General features: G+C 41.2%; 2 protein-coding genes and 1 pseudogene across 2 annotated transcripts; 1 reads left to right on the top strand and 2 right to left on the bottom strand.

Annotated features, from left to right (window-relative positions):
* Positions 1-9,509: 9,509 nt before the first annotated feature.
* Positions 9,510-11,982, bottom strand: LOC122128538 (annotated as a pseudogene).
* A 1,721-nt stretch (positions 11,983-13,703) lies between these two features.
* LOC122132803 (zinc finger CCHC domain-containing protein 14-like) lies at positions 13,704-14,415 on the top strand. Its single transcript, XM_042707439.1, has 2 exons — positions 13,704-13,905; positions 14,270-14,415. Exons 1-2 carry the CDS (start codon positions 13,713-13,715, stop codon positions 14,332-14,334), a joined length of 258 nt encoding a protein of 85 aa, XP_042563373.1. The 5' UTR covers positions 13,704-13,712; the 3' UTR covers positions 14,335-14,415.
* Positions 14,416-17,073: 2,658 nt separating this feature from the next.
* LOC116219322 (serpin B10-like) lies at positions 17,074-17,492 on the bottom strand (the record flags this gene model as incomplete). The annotated part of the gene is made up of 1 exon (XM_031562534.1): positions 17,074-17,492. A coding segment is annotated over one exon (363 nt), but the record flags the coding sequence as incomplete, so codon positions are not given.
* Between the last annotated feature and the right edge of the window lie 8 nt (positions 17,493-17,500).

The raw sequence follows: 17,500 nt of genomic DNA, 5'->3' as shown, positions 1-17,500 counted from the left end.
CATATGCATTCATGTGGAAATGGGTATATGCTATTTGAGACACAGCTCATGTGTTGAATTAAAACAATATAAGAAATAGAATTAAACAGGCATTCTGATGGTCCTCAATCAGAGGTCCTTCTTCCTCCTTCCTCCTTCCCTTCCACCATCTTGACTGTGATGTCACTGGGGTGGCCCATCCGAATCAGCTTCTCCTTGATCTGCAGTAACCAATCAGACAAGTCTGCTATGGTTCCATCTCAAACTGTATAATGGGATGTTCTTCACAATGTATGGATATTATTACAAAGAGTCTCTAACAATCTCTGGCAATTCCAATGTCATTAACAACCTTTTGATAAGAGATGCACACCTAACATATACATTGATTCATTTAGTATATGATTTCATCTATAACATATACATTAATTCATTTAGTATATGATTTTATTGAAAGCAACTTGTTACCTAGTTTTCCATCAGTATTTGTCCCATGAATTTGGTTTTGCTAGCACCCTGCTCTACCATTGTAGCTACTACAAGAAGATGAGTTTGTTTCCTGGGAACTAAACACCACGTCTCTGTGTCTTATGAACACTGCATTGAGCAAAAGCACTGGAAATAATGCTTTTTATAAACATTTGAAACATTAAATAAACAATAAATAACTTTTATTTGACTCAAAACAATCTGCAGATAATGACAGTTCTTTCTCAATGTGGGGTTGTTCATATGTTCGTCCTCATAGTTCAATCTGATAAAGTGCTAATACTCTTAGAAAGGCACATGATCAGAGCTAGTCACCTGTTGAGCAATATCAGACGGGGAGAGCTCTCTCTGGAGGACGACCTTCAGCCTGAGCCTCTGCTGGAAGCGTGTCTTGGGTTCTGTGTCAAATGAACAGAGGGCTTCATATTAACTCACACAGGAACAGCAGAGATTGCACTGCTTCTTCTAACTGGGTTAACTTTTCACATAACTGAGATGAATTCTACACCCCGTACCTCTGCTAAGAAGACTTTCTGTGTGTGCCAGTTCCAATAACACAAATGTATTCCTCACATTCATACTTTATCTAAGTGAGATGAATTCTCCACCCCCTCTGCTGAGATGACACTATCCAGTGTAATGATCCCCTACACACACCCCCTCTGCTGAGATGACACTATCCAGTGTAATGATCCCCTTCTGTATTTGCAGATGTTCGGGGGATTGGAAGCATTTTTGATGCTTAATTTCTTTGGCACTGCACTGGCACAAAACCAGACTTTTTCTGCACTGCAGTTAATTGGGGTGGTTTATTTCGATTGAACACAAAATACATAAATAAAATAACACATAAATATTCGGCTCTAAAACACTGTCTTCATTATTTGGGAGGTAATATTCAGCCCATTATTTTTTAAGCTCACATATTGAGGCTGCCAATATCCAATATGGATGTTCATTGTCAGTGTGGCCAATGTATATTCACGGGACTTTGGTCATAATTAAAGTGAGGGGTGCTGCATTCTACTTCTAAAATTTCCCACAACACCACTGGGTATATGGAAATACATGTGCCTACAACAAAATGTTATTAGATTACACATACTCCACATTCGAACGCTTAGAAACAATGTAAAGGGTCTGAAAATGCAAGCAGTATTTCAGCAAAACAGAAATATCTCATTCTTTTTTTGTTTTTCTTTGGTTAAGCTAGCGTCCACCTCCGATGTCACAATACATAAAACTATCTATATTGTCTAATATATATATATATTAGTGCTGTCAGTTTAACTCGTTATTAACGGCGTTAACGCAAACCCATTTTAACGCCGTTCATTTTTTTATCGCAAGATTAACGCGATTTTTTTAATATAATTTTTTATTTTATTTATTTTTAAAAATTTTTTTTAGATTAACGTTCTTTTTTTTTTTTTTTGATTAACTGTGTAGTAGGCTAACGTTACGGTTTGAGTGAATGGTGAGCGGCGCGATACGGCGAAATGGATGATAAAAAGCTTCTGAATGGAAAGTTTACTTTTAAAAGTTGTGTCGTGCAAAAGAAGCGAGCTTCACTGTTGTCTGAAAATGTCAACAGGCAGCTGGCTGAAAGCAAAGAAGTAATAGGGTTACCTTTTATTGGTAACCTAACTGTTACGGTTCATTGTTTCTGAAATAAGAGGCCTGACTGCTATGTTCCCAGCAAACTTGAAAAAAGAAAATATTAAGCCATGGTTTAACTGCACTATAGGCTGAGTCCTTGTTTACCTGAGATGTGCACTTTATAATTTTATTTTGTACCGCCCTGTTTGGCAATGTTGGTTTTCAATAAAATAAAACATTTGCATAAAGCAAGCCAATCCACTTTTCCATGTTGATAAGGGCATTCAAATAAAAATAAAATGATGAAAAAAATTAATAAACGAAGGGACATTTAGAATAGATACAAATTTGCGATTAATCGCGATTAATTTTGAGTTAACTATGACATAAATGCGATTAATAGCGATTAAATATTTTAATCGTTTGACAGCACTAATATATATATATAGCTGTTGTCTTTGCCGGTTCCATATCCTTCAGCTTGTCAACAAATACACGTGTACACTGTCCAATAGGGGGTCTTGAAGGGCAATTTGTATTTAGGACAGTGGTGTAAAAGTGAGCTACACTCCGCAACTTAAGGGGGAGCTCAGTAGCAAAAAGTAGCAATTCTGGCATAATGGGGCTTTAACAAGAGCAGAGCAGACCACCACTGCTCCATTCATGTCTATGGGAATGTCACAGGATTTCATCAATTAAGACCCCCTCTTTTATCTCTGTGGTTAGGAACTTTTTTGAGATTCCCAGACTCTTGAAATCCTGAGACCCATTCTGACCCTTTTCAATGCGTTATTTTGAAGAGAACAGAGTTTATTTCAAGTCTGCACCAAGCTCGTGGGGGTCGAAGCATTCACACATTGTGTACTTTCTGAACTGTGTCGTAGGCCTACTGCCTAAGTTCCGTATTAATCTACCATTCCACTCACGACTGCCTGGTTTTAAGATACAAAAATAAGAATTTGACCTCAGAGGATAACGTATTACATTAGAATTTAAGAAAAAGCTCAATAGTAAATACCAAATAATTTAAAATGATAAAAACACACTAAAAAGACATGTATGAAAAAGACATATGTGAAAGTATGAAGGAAAATCTAACAATACACAGTAATGTGATCTGACAAACTGGCCATAGACTGAAACAAAGGAATTGTTCCTGGTTTGAACATTGCTTACTTGGAGTGGTTGGAGCAGGGTTAGTTACAGCAGCAGGAAATGTTGCAGTTGTTGGATCTGCGTGGCGTATGGAAATGTGTTTTAGACAATAGATATGAGAGATGAAAATCTTCTCCCAGGGGAAACAATGGTGAATGTAAAATGGACACAAACACAATATAGTAACTATTTCAGAAAAGAGCCTTTTACCTGTACAATATGCAAAATTGCAGCCATAAGGGTCCACTAGTTTGTAAACGGTGTAGTTTCCTGGACACGCTTTCACCTGGATGGATGGTGTTTTGAAATGGCAGCAGTTCCCATCCAAGGATCCACACACCTCTCTGGTCACGATACCATCTTCCGGGCGAGGGTGTGAACCGTTCAGCCAGAGAGATACATCGGTACCGCAGCGCCCGCGAGGCACACACACGTTAGGCATCAGAACGCTCGCCCCCTGGTGGAACATGCGGTACCAACCCTGCCACTGGACGTGATTGTCACACCTATGTGACCCGTCCTGGTTGGAGATGGCCCTCCAGTCGTCGTTCAACACAGTGTACTTTACACAGGGGTCACTCTCGTCATATAAGGTGGGTTGCAGGAAATGTAGAACTATTATGGGATTCAAAGAAGCAAACACACACACACACACACACGCTCACACACACACACACACACACACACACACACACACACACACACACACACACACACACACACACAAGTGCACACACACACACACACACACACACACACACATAGTCATAGTCATAGTCATAGCCATCACTCCCTGTTTTTAATCACCTCCATTTCTGCTGCTCTAGGCTGGGCCAAGTCCATGCAGAGTCGCCTGTTATCTGGCTTGCATGTCTGAAAGCATTACATCAACGAATATGCCCTATGATAGCACTCCTCCAAACAGCTCTTACAATCATGAGGAATTCATCTGAATTTGGGTAGTATATGCACAATACTCCAACAAACTAACCCTTTAAGCTCTGTGAAATGCACTAATTCAACTACATTACATTTCCCTGCATCCACAACACAACCCCAGATCACTGGAAATGATATATGCTATTTGGCTGTTGGGGGAAATGTGCACCCTACTATATGGTGTGCTTTGGGTTCTGAGGGAGAGAGATGTTCATCAGGAAGAGAACAGAGCAGAATCTTACACAGTATCAGGCGAAGAGGAACACCCATGGTAGCCAGATTGTAGACGTGTCTTCTCTGACCAACCTCTGTAATCATACACAAACACAGGCATTAGGCTAGTTTTTGTCCATGTAAGGCCTGTCCGGTGGCTAATACCATTGTTCTTGTGGGCTGTGAGTTGACACTTCATACTTCACCCAGAGGTGACACATGCTGCCAGAACTATAGCATATGCTCTCTCCCATTAAAATACCTCATCATTCAATGTACAATGAACTAAAATACACAGACAATATACATAGGTAAAATGCATCAATTATATCTTGCTGTATCCTCTGCCCAGTTTAGTATTGCATTCCAAAACAAAGGGAAAACGTATGGCACCTCGTACATATCGTAATACAAATCAAATACAGCAAATACAGCTCCATGCTAACTTTTCTCTGGTATACTACAGCAGGGGTTTTCAACCAGGGGTCCGTGGCCCCCTGGTGGTCCGCGACGGCATTGCAGGGGGTCCGCGACATGAGCCTATGTTGATCAGTTCACAATTGAATTTTTTTATTTTTATCAATTCGCTTTGATATTTCAACACATTTCCAGATTACTTCTTGAATATCGTGAAAAATATCGAAGAAATTACACTGACAAATGCTACAGGCGGAATATGTGTGCGGGGGGAGGGGGCGTGGCGACGGCGGTTAGTGATCTACCCTGATAACTGCACATTTTTAAGGCATTGCAGGGGGTCCGCGACATGAGCCTATGTTGATCAGTTCACCATTGAATTTTTTTATTTTTATAAATTCGCTTTGATATTTCAACACATTTCCAGATTACTCTAAAACATCGAAGAAATTACACTGACAAGTGCTACAGGCAGAATTTCTTTGCAGGGGGGAGGGGGCGTGGCGGAGGCTGGCGATGTACCCTGATCATTTCACATATTTAAGTGTTATAGGCAGAATATCTGTGCAGGGGGAGGGGGCGTGGCGGCGGCGCACACAAACACGCACACGCGTGCAGGCACATCATTGGGCCGCAAATTACTTTCTAGTCAGAATGGTGGTCCCTGGGCCAAAACCAGTTGAAAACCGTATCGCAACATTCTCCCTTACATGGAAACTTTAGGAAAAATCTTCAGCACATCTTATCCATCCCTAAAATTCCCCATATTCTGTAAAATATTTTTTAAGGCAAGCTGTTGTCATGACAGCAAGAACAAACTTGTTTGATCTGTTGCTTTGCCTGTCACAATATTGTAGATACCACTTTTGAGTGCGGCATATTGCCCATGTTTGATCAGTGGTACAGTGCTTAGTGTTGTTGAACAACAAGTAGCTAACTTGGGTTCAATTCCTGAGCAAAGGTGCTATAGTAGGTGACTTTGGATAAAAATTAGTTGTAGTTGCATTTTTGCGTCACTTGTGTCTCATTGATAGCCCATAGCTTACATACATATACAGCAGTAAATGTGGGAAAATGTCTTCAGCGACACCTACATCTATATTTTTCCTTCATACATGCATATTTCAATGCAAATGCTGTACTGCACCACTTTTGTATAGTTGGCAACAAGGCTGCAAACAAACAAAACAAAGTAGAAAACTGAATACATTTTCAGCAAAAATGATAGAATACTGACATTGACAACTATCATAGGGCTTCCTTTTCTCTGTGGACTATTTTCTTCAGTTATTTTAAACAAGTGTGAAAATGATTGGAAAAAACTGTAGCAATGAACATAACAATTGATAACATGACACCCTTTACAATAATCTGGGCAAATATCTTATCTTAAATGATTCCTTTATGTTCTCACCTCACACGGACATTGACAACTATCATAGAGCTTCCTTTTCACTGTGGACTATTTTCTTCAGTCTCAGACTTAGAACATATCAATGAGATGAAAAACATGATTTACATGTTTAGGGGTCTTATCTTATCTTACCTGGAACACATTTCCAAGTCAAACACTCTGATCCTCATGTTCATTGACCTCGTATGCCAACCTATAGACTGTGGAGGCTGGCAGTGAAACAGATCTGACCACTTCTCCTCAGCTGTACATTAAAAGTGATCTGATGTACAGTATGTTGAGTGAATGAATGGGCATAGACCTAAAGGATACAAATATAAATGTGTAATGAAAATCTCTCATGGCATCATGGTTTGTGATGAGTGTGAGACTAAAAGCATATAAAACACATTGAAAGCTTTTCAAATTCATTAACATTTCTCATCTCAATTTGACATTGTAATGGTTCCAACCACACGGCTCAAAGTGGAAATAACGTAGTAGGGAGAACACACCGAGTAAAGGTGTGATTTCAAAAGATAATTTATTAAATGATTAAATGAACTACTTACAAAAATCAGTAACTGAAAAGAAAGAAAAAGTAAAGCGCAAAATGTAGTGCAGATCAGCATAGTGTATGTGTAGCATTAGCATATTGTATGTGTAGTGCAGATCAGCATAGTGTATGTGTAGTGCAGATCAGCATAGTGTATGTGTAGTGCAGATCAGCATAGTGTGTGTGTAGTGCAGATTAGCATAGTGTATGTGTAGTGCAGATTAGCATAGTGTATGTGTAGTGTAGATCAGCATAGTGTATGTGTAGTGTAGATCAGCATAGTGTATGTGTAGTGCAGATCAGCATAGTGTATGTGTAGTGCAGATCAGCACAGTGTATGTGTAGTGCAGATCAGCATAGTGTATGTGTAGTGCAGATCAGCATAGTGTATGTGTAGTGCAGATCAGCATAGTGTATGTGTAGTGCAGATCAGCATAGTGTATGTGTAGTGCAGATCAGCATAGTGTATGTGTAGTGCAGATCAGCATAGTGTAATGCTATGTTTCCATTAGGACGATATTCGTGCCGCTCTCATTGGGAATGAATGGAGACGAAGTCCCGTCCGACGCGCAACGAACCGTGTCCGCCTCCCTTCCAAAGTTGACGAACCTTTAACTCTATGCAAATGCGGACCAGGCGGTAACCAATCAGTTTGACGTGTGTGAGAATTGGCAGCTGAAGTTGTGCAGATGGGCGGGAGTAATCAAAAAAATCAAAGCAAGATGGCGGAGTCTCGGGATTCTGTTACTGGGAAATATTTTATGTGAATAAAGGTGAATACAGGTGTTCACACGACTTTTATATGTCTACATCGACTCGGTTTGTTGTTTATATACTACACGAACACTGTCAGGGCAAACAGAATATTGTAGGTCTTATCTGAAGCTCTTGAACATTATTGTTAGCTTGCTGCTAACACTTTAATTGAAGATCAATGTAGAAGCTAGCTGGTTTGTAACCTGTAGCCTCATCGGTGCGTTTTGCCTCTGGTATGTGTGATATCGTGATTTAACTGGCTGATATAAATGAATCAGAGAACACAAATGTATAAAGGAATACATTTAATGGATAAGTAAATGAATGAGAGCACGAGTGACAGCCGCAACATCTATCATATTTTCATGACTTCACAAGCTAATCTGCTATATTAGTGCTGCACTGCAACCGAACTTGCTACTTAACAGAGAAACTTGATTTTTCTGACAATGCCCCCTAGACGAAATACCGGCTGCCGATAATTCGCCTGAATGGAAACGTAGAGTGACTAACACTTTTCCGTAGTGACTCTACGTTTCCATTCAGGCGAATTATCGGCAGCCGGTATTTCGTCTAGGGGGCATTGTCAGAAAAATCAAGTTTCTCTGTTAAGTAGCAAGTTCGGTTGCAGTGCAGCACTAATATAGCAGAGGCCGAGTAAAAATCAACAAATGGGTGGAGAAAGACACAAGGTAATCATCAATCAGTGCTGAAACCCAAACAATTCAATTCAATTTTATTTATATAGCGCCATAACAATACAATTGTCTCTAGGCGCTTTACAGAGCCCAGAGCCTGAACCCCCTTAGTGCAAGCACATTGGCAACACGGGCAAGAAAAAACTCCCTGTTAGTCAGGAAGGAACCTTAAGCAGAACCACGGCACATAAGGGGGGACCCATCTGCTTGAGGTCGGCCGGGTGGAGATAGGAAGGGGGGATGGGGGGAGGTGTTGTACATATCCTGCATTTGGTAGGTGTACATAATATATATACAGACATCCGGTGGTAAATACATGATACAAACAAGACCAGTTTATACACTGTGCTCAAAGGTTTACTGTTATAGGGGTAAGGGGAGTAGGAGCAGAGAAACATGTTGATGGTGGCAATATAATATATTGTAAATAAATGCTAGCATAGGGTATGAGGTAGAGTAAGTGTACGGCAGTGCGTGGCGGTGGGTGCAATTGGCCGAGGGTTTCTACGGGTAGACCGGGTGGGGAGACTACAGCAGCGTCCCATAGCGAAGATAGTCTGGATTAGGAGAAAAAGAAAAGGAACAGAGTGAGTGGGTAGAGTTTGGCTGTCCATATGCGTAGTTGAGGAGTAGTGGGGGTGAGGAGCAATGTTTCCACTTCCATCAGCAATTGGAACATGCTACAAGGGAGAGAGAACATTTTTGTTAGTAGACATTTATTTCAGAAACAGATAAGGAGATACCTTTGGGTAGTAGATTTACAGTAGGCAATATGGCCATTTTATCAGTATTATTATAAGCATTAGCAATGTGATATGAGAGGAGAGAGAGAGAGAGAGAGGGAGAGAGAGAGGGAGAGAGGCTGCCTGGGTAGGTGTAAGGGCATATTATTTAGTATACTATTTAGATTTTAGTCCAGTTTAGTTGATTAGGGGGGTAATTACATGTGTTTAGATTTGTTTGGTTTATGTAATAGGGTAAAATATTTAGTTTACCTGAAATGTGCACTTTATAATTTTATTTTATACCGCACTGTTTGGCAATATTGGTTTTCAATAAAATAAAACATTTGTATAAAGCAAGCCAATCAACTTTTCCATGTTGATAAAAAATTAAATGATGGAAAAAATAAATAAACAAAGGGACATTTAAAATAGATAAAAATTTGCGATTAATCGCGATTCATTTGGAGTTAACTATGACATAAATGCGATTAATCGCGATTAAATATTTTAATCGTTTGACAGCACTAATTTTTTTCATTCAGTTCTATGTTAGAAACTTTGTACCAACCCATCTAGCATTACTGTGCACGTCACTGTTTTACCTTCTCCAGTCCAGTGGCGTTGTCCTCCATGTTTTTTGGGAGCATAACGAGCATGCTCATGTCTTTACCCTCATAGGGGAGTTCCAGAATCTGGCAGTCGACATCGGGGACGTAGGTTAAGGAGAACCCAGCTGTCTGCTGCATCATTTGCACAGGCTTACTTTCATTCTGCAAACAGACACAATGACTTAATACACACAAGCACATGGGAGGGGAGTTTATTATCAACTGTTTTTGACAACCATTACCTTGTTGATCTTAAATTGTACTTCAGTGGTGTAGTCACTGTTGAACTTCTTCTCCCAGTCGCCTTTGAAGTAGAGGGCGTTTACCAGCACAAGTCTTGTATAAGTATCCAAAATCCCTTCAGCCAACAGATCCTTGATTGTCTCTACAATATAGATGGATCAACAAATCAAGAACAGATAAATTGAAACACAAATAAATCATTAGACGAATAAGAGGAGTTGTTTCATCTTTACGGCAGTGACAGAGAGGTACAAAAAGAGGTGTTTTGTATGTAAGGTTATGCTGTTTGGGTTTCAGCACTGATTCATGATTACCTTGTGTCTTTTTCTCCACCCATTTGTTGATTTTTACTCGGGCCGCCTCTGTATTTGAGATGAAGTCAACAGCCTCCAACTCGGCAAGGTGTCTTAGTGTCACCAAGGAATTTCTGAAGAATGGGAGGGAAAAAAACAAGGAATGATGGCTTGATCAAAGTCAGGTCAGAACTATAGAGGCCATCATTTTCTGGCACTAACACACCCAGATTCCTGCTTCCTTTACTGGCATGGAAAAGTGTTGATCAATGTTACATTTCATGCCACATGCCAGTGACTGTGCTGTCTGTGTGAAGCAGATGGTCTTACCTCAACAAACTTGTAGGTCTTCTCTCCATAGAGGCGATTGGCCAGACTCAGTGTATATGGGGCTCCGTCTTTGTTGAGTTCGGCGAAGAGCTTCTTGAAGGCAACATGGACATCACCCTCAACTTTGTTAAGGTTCAGGGTCTTTAGAGAAAATGAAAAAAGGATTATTGATAAGTGTTCAGTTATATTGTGCCGATGAAACTAAAGGTCGTATGGTCCTTTCTATCGTCTTTTCCTACACTTTTCCATGAAAACGTCATGAGATCAAGGAAAGATGTGAAGTACAATTCATAAGGACTTTGGCAAAGACAACCGCGGTGCAAAGAAAATCCGACTGCATAAATACTAGGCTACTAATTATGCGAAGGTGGACGTTATTGGCTTGGGTCACGTTGATCGGTTGTTGATTGGGTTGTTGTTGCTGTCGCAAGGAGTTGTGGGGCGATACTATCTATTTTCCATTCATAAAGGATGCTCCAGTGTACCCTATACTAAAGGAGATAAGGAAAGAAAGCATTTAAGATTCTTTCCTACGCATTCATGTCTGCCAGCATCATTTTGCTCAGTTAAAAGCAAAACACACTATCCGAACGAATTAATAATAAAATATTTTGAAAAACGTGGCTTCTGTATACGGGTAATCGTCATTGACTATAAGTAGGCCAGGTAACATTAACCTCTCACTTCCTCAGAACCAGAGTGCTCCCGGTCCGCTTGTTGTTGCTACGTTATGGACATGCTACGAATGTATTGTGCAGCTTTTTTTCAAAAGTTTTAAAAACAGCGTGAGAAGTTTTGGGTCTTGCTGCATTACTGAACTGTCCTGTTCTGTTCGGTTCTTGTGGGTAATGATAACATGGACATCATCCTCGACTTTGTCAAGGTTCAGAATCTTCAGGAAAAAGGTAAAAGGATTATTAATAAGTGTTCTGTTACTATATTCTGTGCTCACTTATCATCTACATCATGCACTGAATGCAGTTGCCCTGAGTGAAGCTATCCATGGCTTCACTGAACTGTGTGCATTGTGAACTCACCTCATGCATTTGGACTTCAGTATTTCCCTTGGCTCCGAGAGAGACCATGGCCAACGCAGAAGAGATGCTGAGTGGTGAGTAGAACACATTGCCGGTGTTCTTGGCCTTCGTGATCTCCGTGATCTTCTTGAAAAGTTCAAGAGAGAAGTTTGCGTTTGCTGCTGCCAGTGCCTCCATTGTCTGACCTATAGAGAATGGGATATGAGTCAAAACTTCATCTCACCGTGCCATTCTAATGGCCATACACTAAAAAAGTTGTGAGCACCACATATAACCAAGGCTAAATTGTAGCAATCATAGAGAATTCCCCATTGAAATCTCTTTAACCCTTAAGAAAGTCAGTAGAACTTACCGTTAAAATGTATTTCGCTTCTGGTATCAAGTGATTTCTCACCACCAACGCAGAGATGTGAATGTCATTCTCACCTCACTTCCCAAATTTATATTCCACTGCATGCTCAGCCACTCCCCTATTCCATGGAACAGGTTGGCTAATGCAACTCAGACATTTCCTGAGAACTACTAGATGTACAGAGTCTGCTCTCTGGACTCTGTACATCTAGTAGTTCTCAGGAAATGTCTGAGACTTTTTTTTACTTAATAAAACTGTGGTGTGTAACCTTACATTTTCACACCATTATCACATTGCATTATTCTTTATGCCACTGAGTTTGCTGTTGCAGTTGTCCTCTGGATTGAGGTTAAAAAAAGTAAAAATGCTAAAAATCATTGCCACCTTTCTACAATCTTAAATATATTGCTGATGTGAACAACTGAAAGTTAGAACAATCTCCGAAACATCCAGAATATCTGATCAGAAATCAGGCTCTGATGTTTTCTCTGAGTTTGAGAACAGACCTGCAGTTAAGCACCTTTTTGAACATTACCAGGTCAACTGCAATCAGAACTAGTCTTGGCCTAACCACCTAATCAGCTCAAAACTGATTGGAAGAACTAATATAGTTAGTTGGTTCTAAACTCTGAAAGTTATAAGTTATAATTAATCAATTAATTTTCTCTTGGTAATAAAAAAACACATACCTAAAATTCAGACAAAAATTATTTTCTTGATTCCTTAGGTAAGTTGCCTGAGAACAGAGTGCTCTCTAATACAGGCTGTGTGAAACCTGTTCTTTGGAAAGCATTTTTTTGAAAACAATTCTTTGGAAAGATATTTCTCAATTCAAAGGACACTGGAAACCCAACCAAACCCACGCTGCCACCCCCAGCTTGAACGTGCCCAGTGGACAGCCGATTACATTAGGGTGTGTTCATAAGAAACTGTTGCTTCATACTACAAAGTCCATGCATCGAGAAAGAGGGACAGACAATGGCTGTCAGAAAAGAACCGTCTGGGTTTGTGGGCGTTTTATGGTTGTGTGGTTACCCTTGCTATTAGAAAAACTGGTGTGAGGCAGTTGCATGTTCAGTCTGCCGATGTTCAATGAGTACGCCATATCTCCAGTTTGACTTTGCTTTTATGCCACAGTTGCGCTATGTTATTGAGGAAATCATCGTAAAATGAAATGAATGTTGCAGCTCACCTCCGCCACCTTATTTCTTTTCACCATGACACACTGCTAAGCTGGATCCGAGAGCGGCTCGGGGGCCCCGGTGTCCCATCAACACCCCGTGGGTGCCATCAGCATCAACCCAGCCGCCCCCGCCACGTGCTCCCCACCCACACCCCTGGACCTGCCCCAAGCCCGAGCCCCGCCCTAAGGCACAGTATGGCACAGAGTGACAGCACCTCGTACATCAACAGCAGCACCTGTGGTGGCAACAGCCTCGCCCAGCATCAACAATAGCCATTACCACCACCGCAACAGCAGCAGGGCCCTCCTCACCCCCAGCAGCAACAGCCTATGGGCTGCGGCGCTTGCGGTTAACGTGGCAGCTGTGGCGGCGGCAGCAGCAGCGGTGGTGGTTGTGGCGGCGGCGACGTGTCCAGTTACTACTTCCACCAGATGGCGCCGGCGAGACAGGTGTTCCAGCAGATGCCGCACATCTTCCCACTCTCCTCCCTCTGCAGCATCAGCCAGGGGGCGCCACAGGGTAGCAGCACCACGCAGTTGCCCTTCTTCCCGCAGGGCGTCGCCACTGCCACCTACCCGGGCGGAGCGCTCCTGCACACACACACGCACGCCCATATGCACGGCCACGGCCACACACACTCGGAGCATGTGTTGGAAAAAAAAAGAAAGACCATTTGAGTGCCTCTCAGCCTCTGAAAAGGTTTTTACAGTAGCAGATGGACTTTGGCCAGCTACGGGTTTCAGCAGATGGCGGCCTTCAGGGGCTTCTACCCGCAGGTGTACCCAACCACCATGGGCTCCATGCAGGGTGCCGGCGTGGCCATGGCGGGCGTGGGGGGCATCAACAAGAAGAATGGCAACATCTCCTGCTACAACTGCGGCACCACCGGGCACATTGCACAGGACTGCAAGCAGCCCTCCATTGACGCCACACAGCAAGGTAGCCTTCAAGGCGCTTCATGTCTTTAGTCTGTACATCCGTATAAACCGTAGTTTGTTTGGTTTCACATAGAAACACCCTAAAGGGATTTATTTTGGAACCTTTTCAGCCTTGAAGAACAAGGGATTTATTTGAAAACTCAAAAAGTGCACAGAGAGCTCTTCATCCAAAGATGGTGGTTCAGAATGTTCCAGAAGAATTCTAGGCCCCTTAGCAGCTTCTAGGCAGGACCTTCCAGGATTATTCTATGATGACAAATGAATCCTTCACACACACATATATATATATATGCCTATAAAAGATTTCACAATTTGGATTTCACAATTTGGATCTCACTCAGTCTTGCTAGTCTCTGTCACTCCAGGTGGTTTCCGGCTAAAGTACGTCGCCTCTCACAATTCTGAAGCACTAGACAACACGGAAGGATGAGTCGCTGCACCCACCAAACATCTCCTGGTCGACGTTGGCAATCCACCCGTAAACACTATATTAGGAGGGTGGGGGTGTCGTCTGAGCTCCTCATCTCACCGCCACTCCTGTCCCACCATTTCATCTTTGCATTTCTTCAGGTGTGACTAAAGACTTGGCAAGCGTGAATACTTGTGCCTCCTTGTTTGTACACAAGAGGGAGAGAGAGAGAGAGAGAGAAGCTGTCTTGCTTCATGTAGGGACTCTTTCCAAGTGGCTTCTGGTATTTTGCACTGAAGACTCGCCCCAAGACAGCGGCTTATGTTTACTAATTTATTTTTTAAAGATGTTTAAAAAAGAAAATAACAAAAGGCATATGTGTCTCCTACGAGTATGAAAGGTTTTTGAAATGATTTGTTCATTGATTTAAAAAGGGAGATCCATAGTGGTCTAAGTCAAGGGTTTCCTACCTTTTTTACAATTGTATATTTATGCTCTGGAAAAGAAAACTATGTTTGGTTCATTTTTATTATTGTTGTTGATGTTGAATTATACAGTAAAGAAAATACAACAAAAAAGGGGGAAATAGAATTTTGTTTCCTTTTTTCCCTTTTGCTGCAGTGTTTTGAATGTACAACAGTTTAAACTTCTTTGTGCTAAGGAATTTCAGTTTTCAAAAACATTTGAGTGCATTTCCAGTCTACATAATGTGAATTCCCAACTACAAAGTTTCTTTTATCATGTTTTCATCATGTCATAGTGAAAAATAGCTGCTGTTAATTGTTTTTCTCGTTTTGGCAATAAGCACTATATCAAGTAAGGGTTCTACAAAGACTACCCTCAGCAAAACTGAGTTCAAGGTTCTCGCAATGACAAACAGCACTCGGCAAATTTGACTAACTACTGTGTAATCCCATCCAGTAGGCCTCAGACGATGCACTGTGCTGTATTGCCACTAGATGGTGCCATTGGGTATCACAGCTCTCCCTAACGCCAGTCAGTGTTGACTTTCAAGCGTAGCTCCGTCGGCTTGTTTGTATCGATGCGGTAGCTTCCCCTCTGGAGAAGTGGCATTCTGTTCGTTTTAATTGCTCTTTTTTACCCACTGTTCACTTTACAGCCTCGTTGTTTGTCCTTCCTTATTTTTGTTTGTGTGTTTTGTTTTGATGGTGTTTTTTTTCTCTCGTGCAACTATGATATACTCTGGTTTCACCAAGGACAAAGCCTAGATTAGTAGACTCATAGCAGGTCATGCCAATTTTAAGAAACATATGCATAGTTAGACTCGATAAGGAAAATGGAATAGGATCGTAATGAACATGAGCGCTACTGTCACTGTCAGAAAGAAAACTTGCAAGAGAAGGAGAACACTAACATTACTCTTGTACTCCAGGTTAGGTTTTTGAGTGCGATTATTTTGGTGAGCAGTTAATATTTCAGTTCAGTGCTTAAGGATTTTCTTAAAATGTTCTGAAGTGACTGCTGAAATTGTAAACCTATTTTGCTTGAAGAGAAGAAGAACAACAACAACAGAAACATAGTTTTACAGTTACACTAAACATCAATCTGCATAGTGGGACTTTGTACTGAAACACAAGAAGGCCAAAATGCTTACATGGTAAAAGGTGGACCACTACATTAAGTTGATGTTGTTGGATGAACCTTGCGATCTCATAGGATTGTTGTACACATAAATCTGCCAGTTATACTTGTCAAACTTTTTAATGGTTAAAAAATGCTGTACTGTGTACAAGGTAAACTGTTACCTTCAGTTGTGTGTTTACTGTATTCTTTGATATCTAAATGTCATTATGTACTGGAAAGGTCAAATATATTTCTAGGATGATTTGGATTTTATGCCAATTGTTGATGTTTTTTTTTTTCTCCCTGGAATTATCAGCAATAAATACAAAATGTAACTGCCTTGACCTTGTCTTGGAGTTAGATTTCCAGTCTTAATGCAATGACTTTAATCCAATCAAACTTACGCATCAGTGCACCACTCATGCAGCATGTACACTTGTTTATCTCTTAGCTCTTGTTTGTCAACTCATACAACAACTTACAAACCTTGTGGGGCTCAAGAGCAAACTGCTGATCACATCATCAACGGCTGCACCAAGTACCAGTGCCCTGGTCCTCAGGCACTGTCTACTTTGAACAATGAAGCCCTAGCATGGCTCCCGGACACAAACTTAGTTATTTAACTACAGTAAGAAATGTATTTCGAGACATACGAATATATATATATATACCTCAGAAGCAAACGTTTTGACCTAACCAGCACTGGTGAACTACAGGGACAATTCTCAGCTTTTTATTTGTTTTTCTAAATACGCAGTCCCTTGCAATAATTCTCGCTGCATCTGACTGATTCTATTGGAGTGTGAGTTCTACTGCTGGACCGTACTTGCTAGTCAAATGAACCATTATTAAACAAGTGACGCTGAGGCAATATGTGTTAAAACATCATTTGTTTTTTCCCCTTAAAGCACAAATACTGAGACAATGGCACTATGTTTCCAGTAGATTTATTTGACATGTGACATGGTATAACAAGTCAATAACCACATATGGATTTTTTAAATGTTTTTGGCTGCAAGAAATGCTCGTGTTACAACTGCCTCTCCCAAGTTCATACAGTAAGGTAGAGTAATATTCTTAAAGCACCCAGTATAAGACTATTTTCAAATGAGAAGAAAAATTAAAATTTATAGTAAGACTTTAGGTTACAGGTAGTTAGTCAGACATAGGATCTCTTCAGACATTCCTGAGACATCTTTCTATGTAGACTTCTTTACCACTCTAGCCTCAGCTTAAGGGGAGCTGTAGCGGCCATAGAAGAGGATGCTCTGTGTGGGGTTGTGTCGGATGAAGAAGAGGAAGGGGTGGTCCGCCATGAACATTTTTTGTATCAGAGGCATACTGGTAAGTGTAGCTGTGACAGCTGTAGCTGCGCCTGCCTCAGTGCCCTCCTCGGTCACTTCCACAAAGGACTTCTGCACGACCTTGGACAGAACCAAGTTGTTGCAGGGCGACATGCCGGAGAAGTCACACTTCTTGGGGCTAAAGGCATCCACCATGCCCATGCTGACCAGGATCTTCTTGAGATCATAGGTCTCTTCCAGCTTGAACCTGGGGAGACCCACCTTGACCTTCACGGTGTGCATCATGTCAGGCCTGGTCC

The sequence above is a fragment of the Clupea harengus genome, chromosome 3 (assembly GCF_900700415.2).
Source record: "Clupea harengus chromosome 3, Ch_v2.0.2, whole genome shotgun sequence".
Lineage (NCBI taxonomy): Eukaryota > Metazoa > Chordata > Actinopteri > Clupeiformes > Clupeidae > Clupea > Clupea harengus.
This window is presented reverse-complemented; position numbering and strand designations above follow the sequence as displayed.

Bases quoted from the DNA above. Each gene is read 5' to 3' on its own strand.
- LOC122132803 (XM_042707439.1), top strand. From the start codon at position 13,713: ATGGCGGCCTTCAGGGGCTTCTACCCGCAGGTGTACCCAACCACCATG. The intron at 13,906-14,269 runs GTAGCCTTCAAG...CTGTCACTCCAG, and splicing joins CATTGACGCCACACAGCAAG to GTGGTTTCCGGCTAAAGTAC.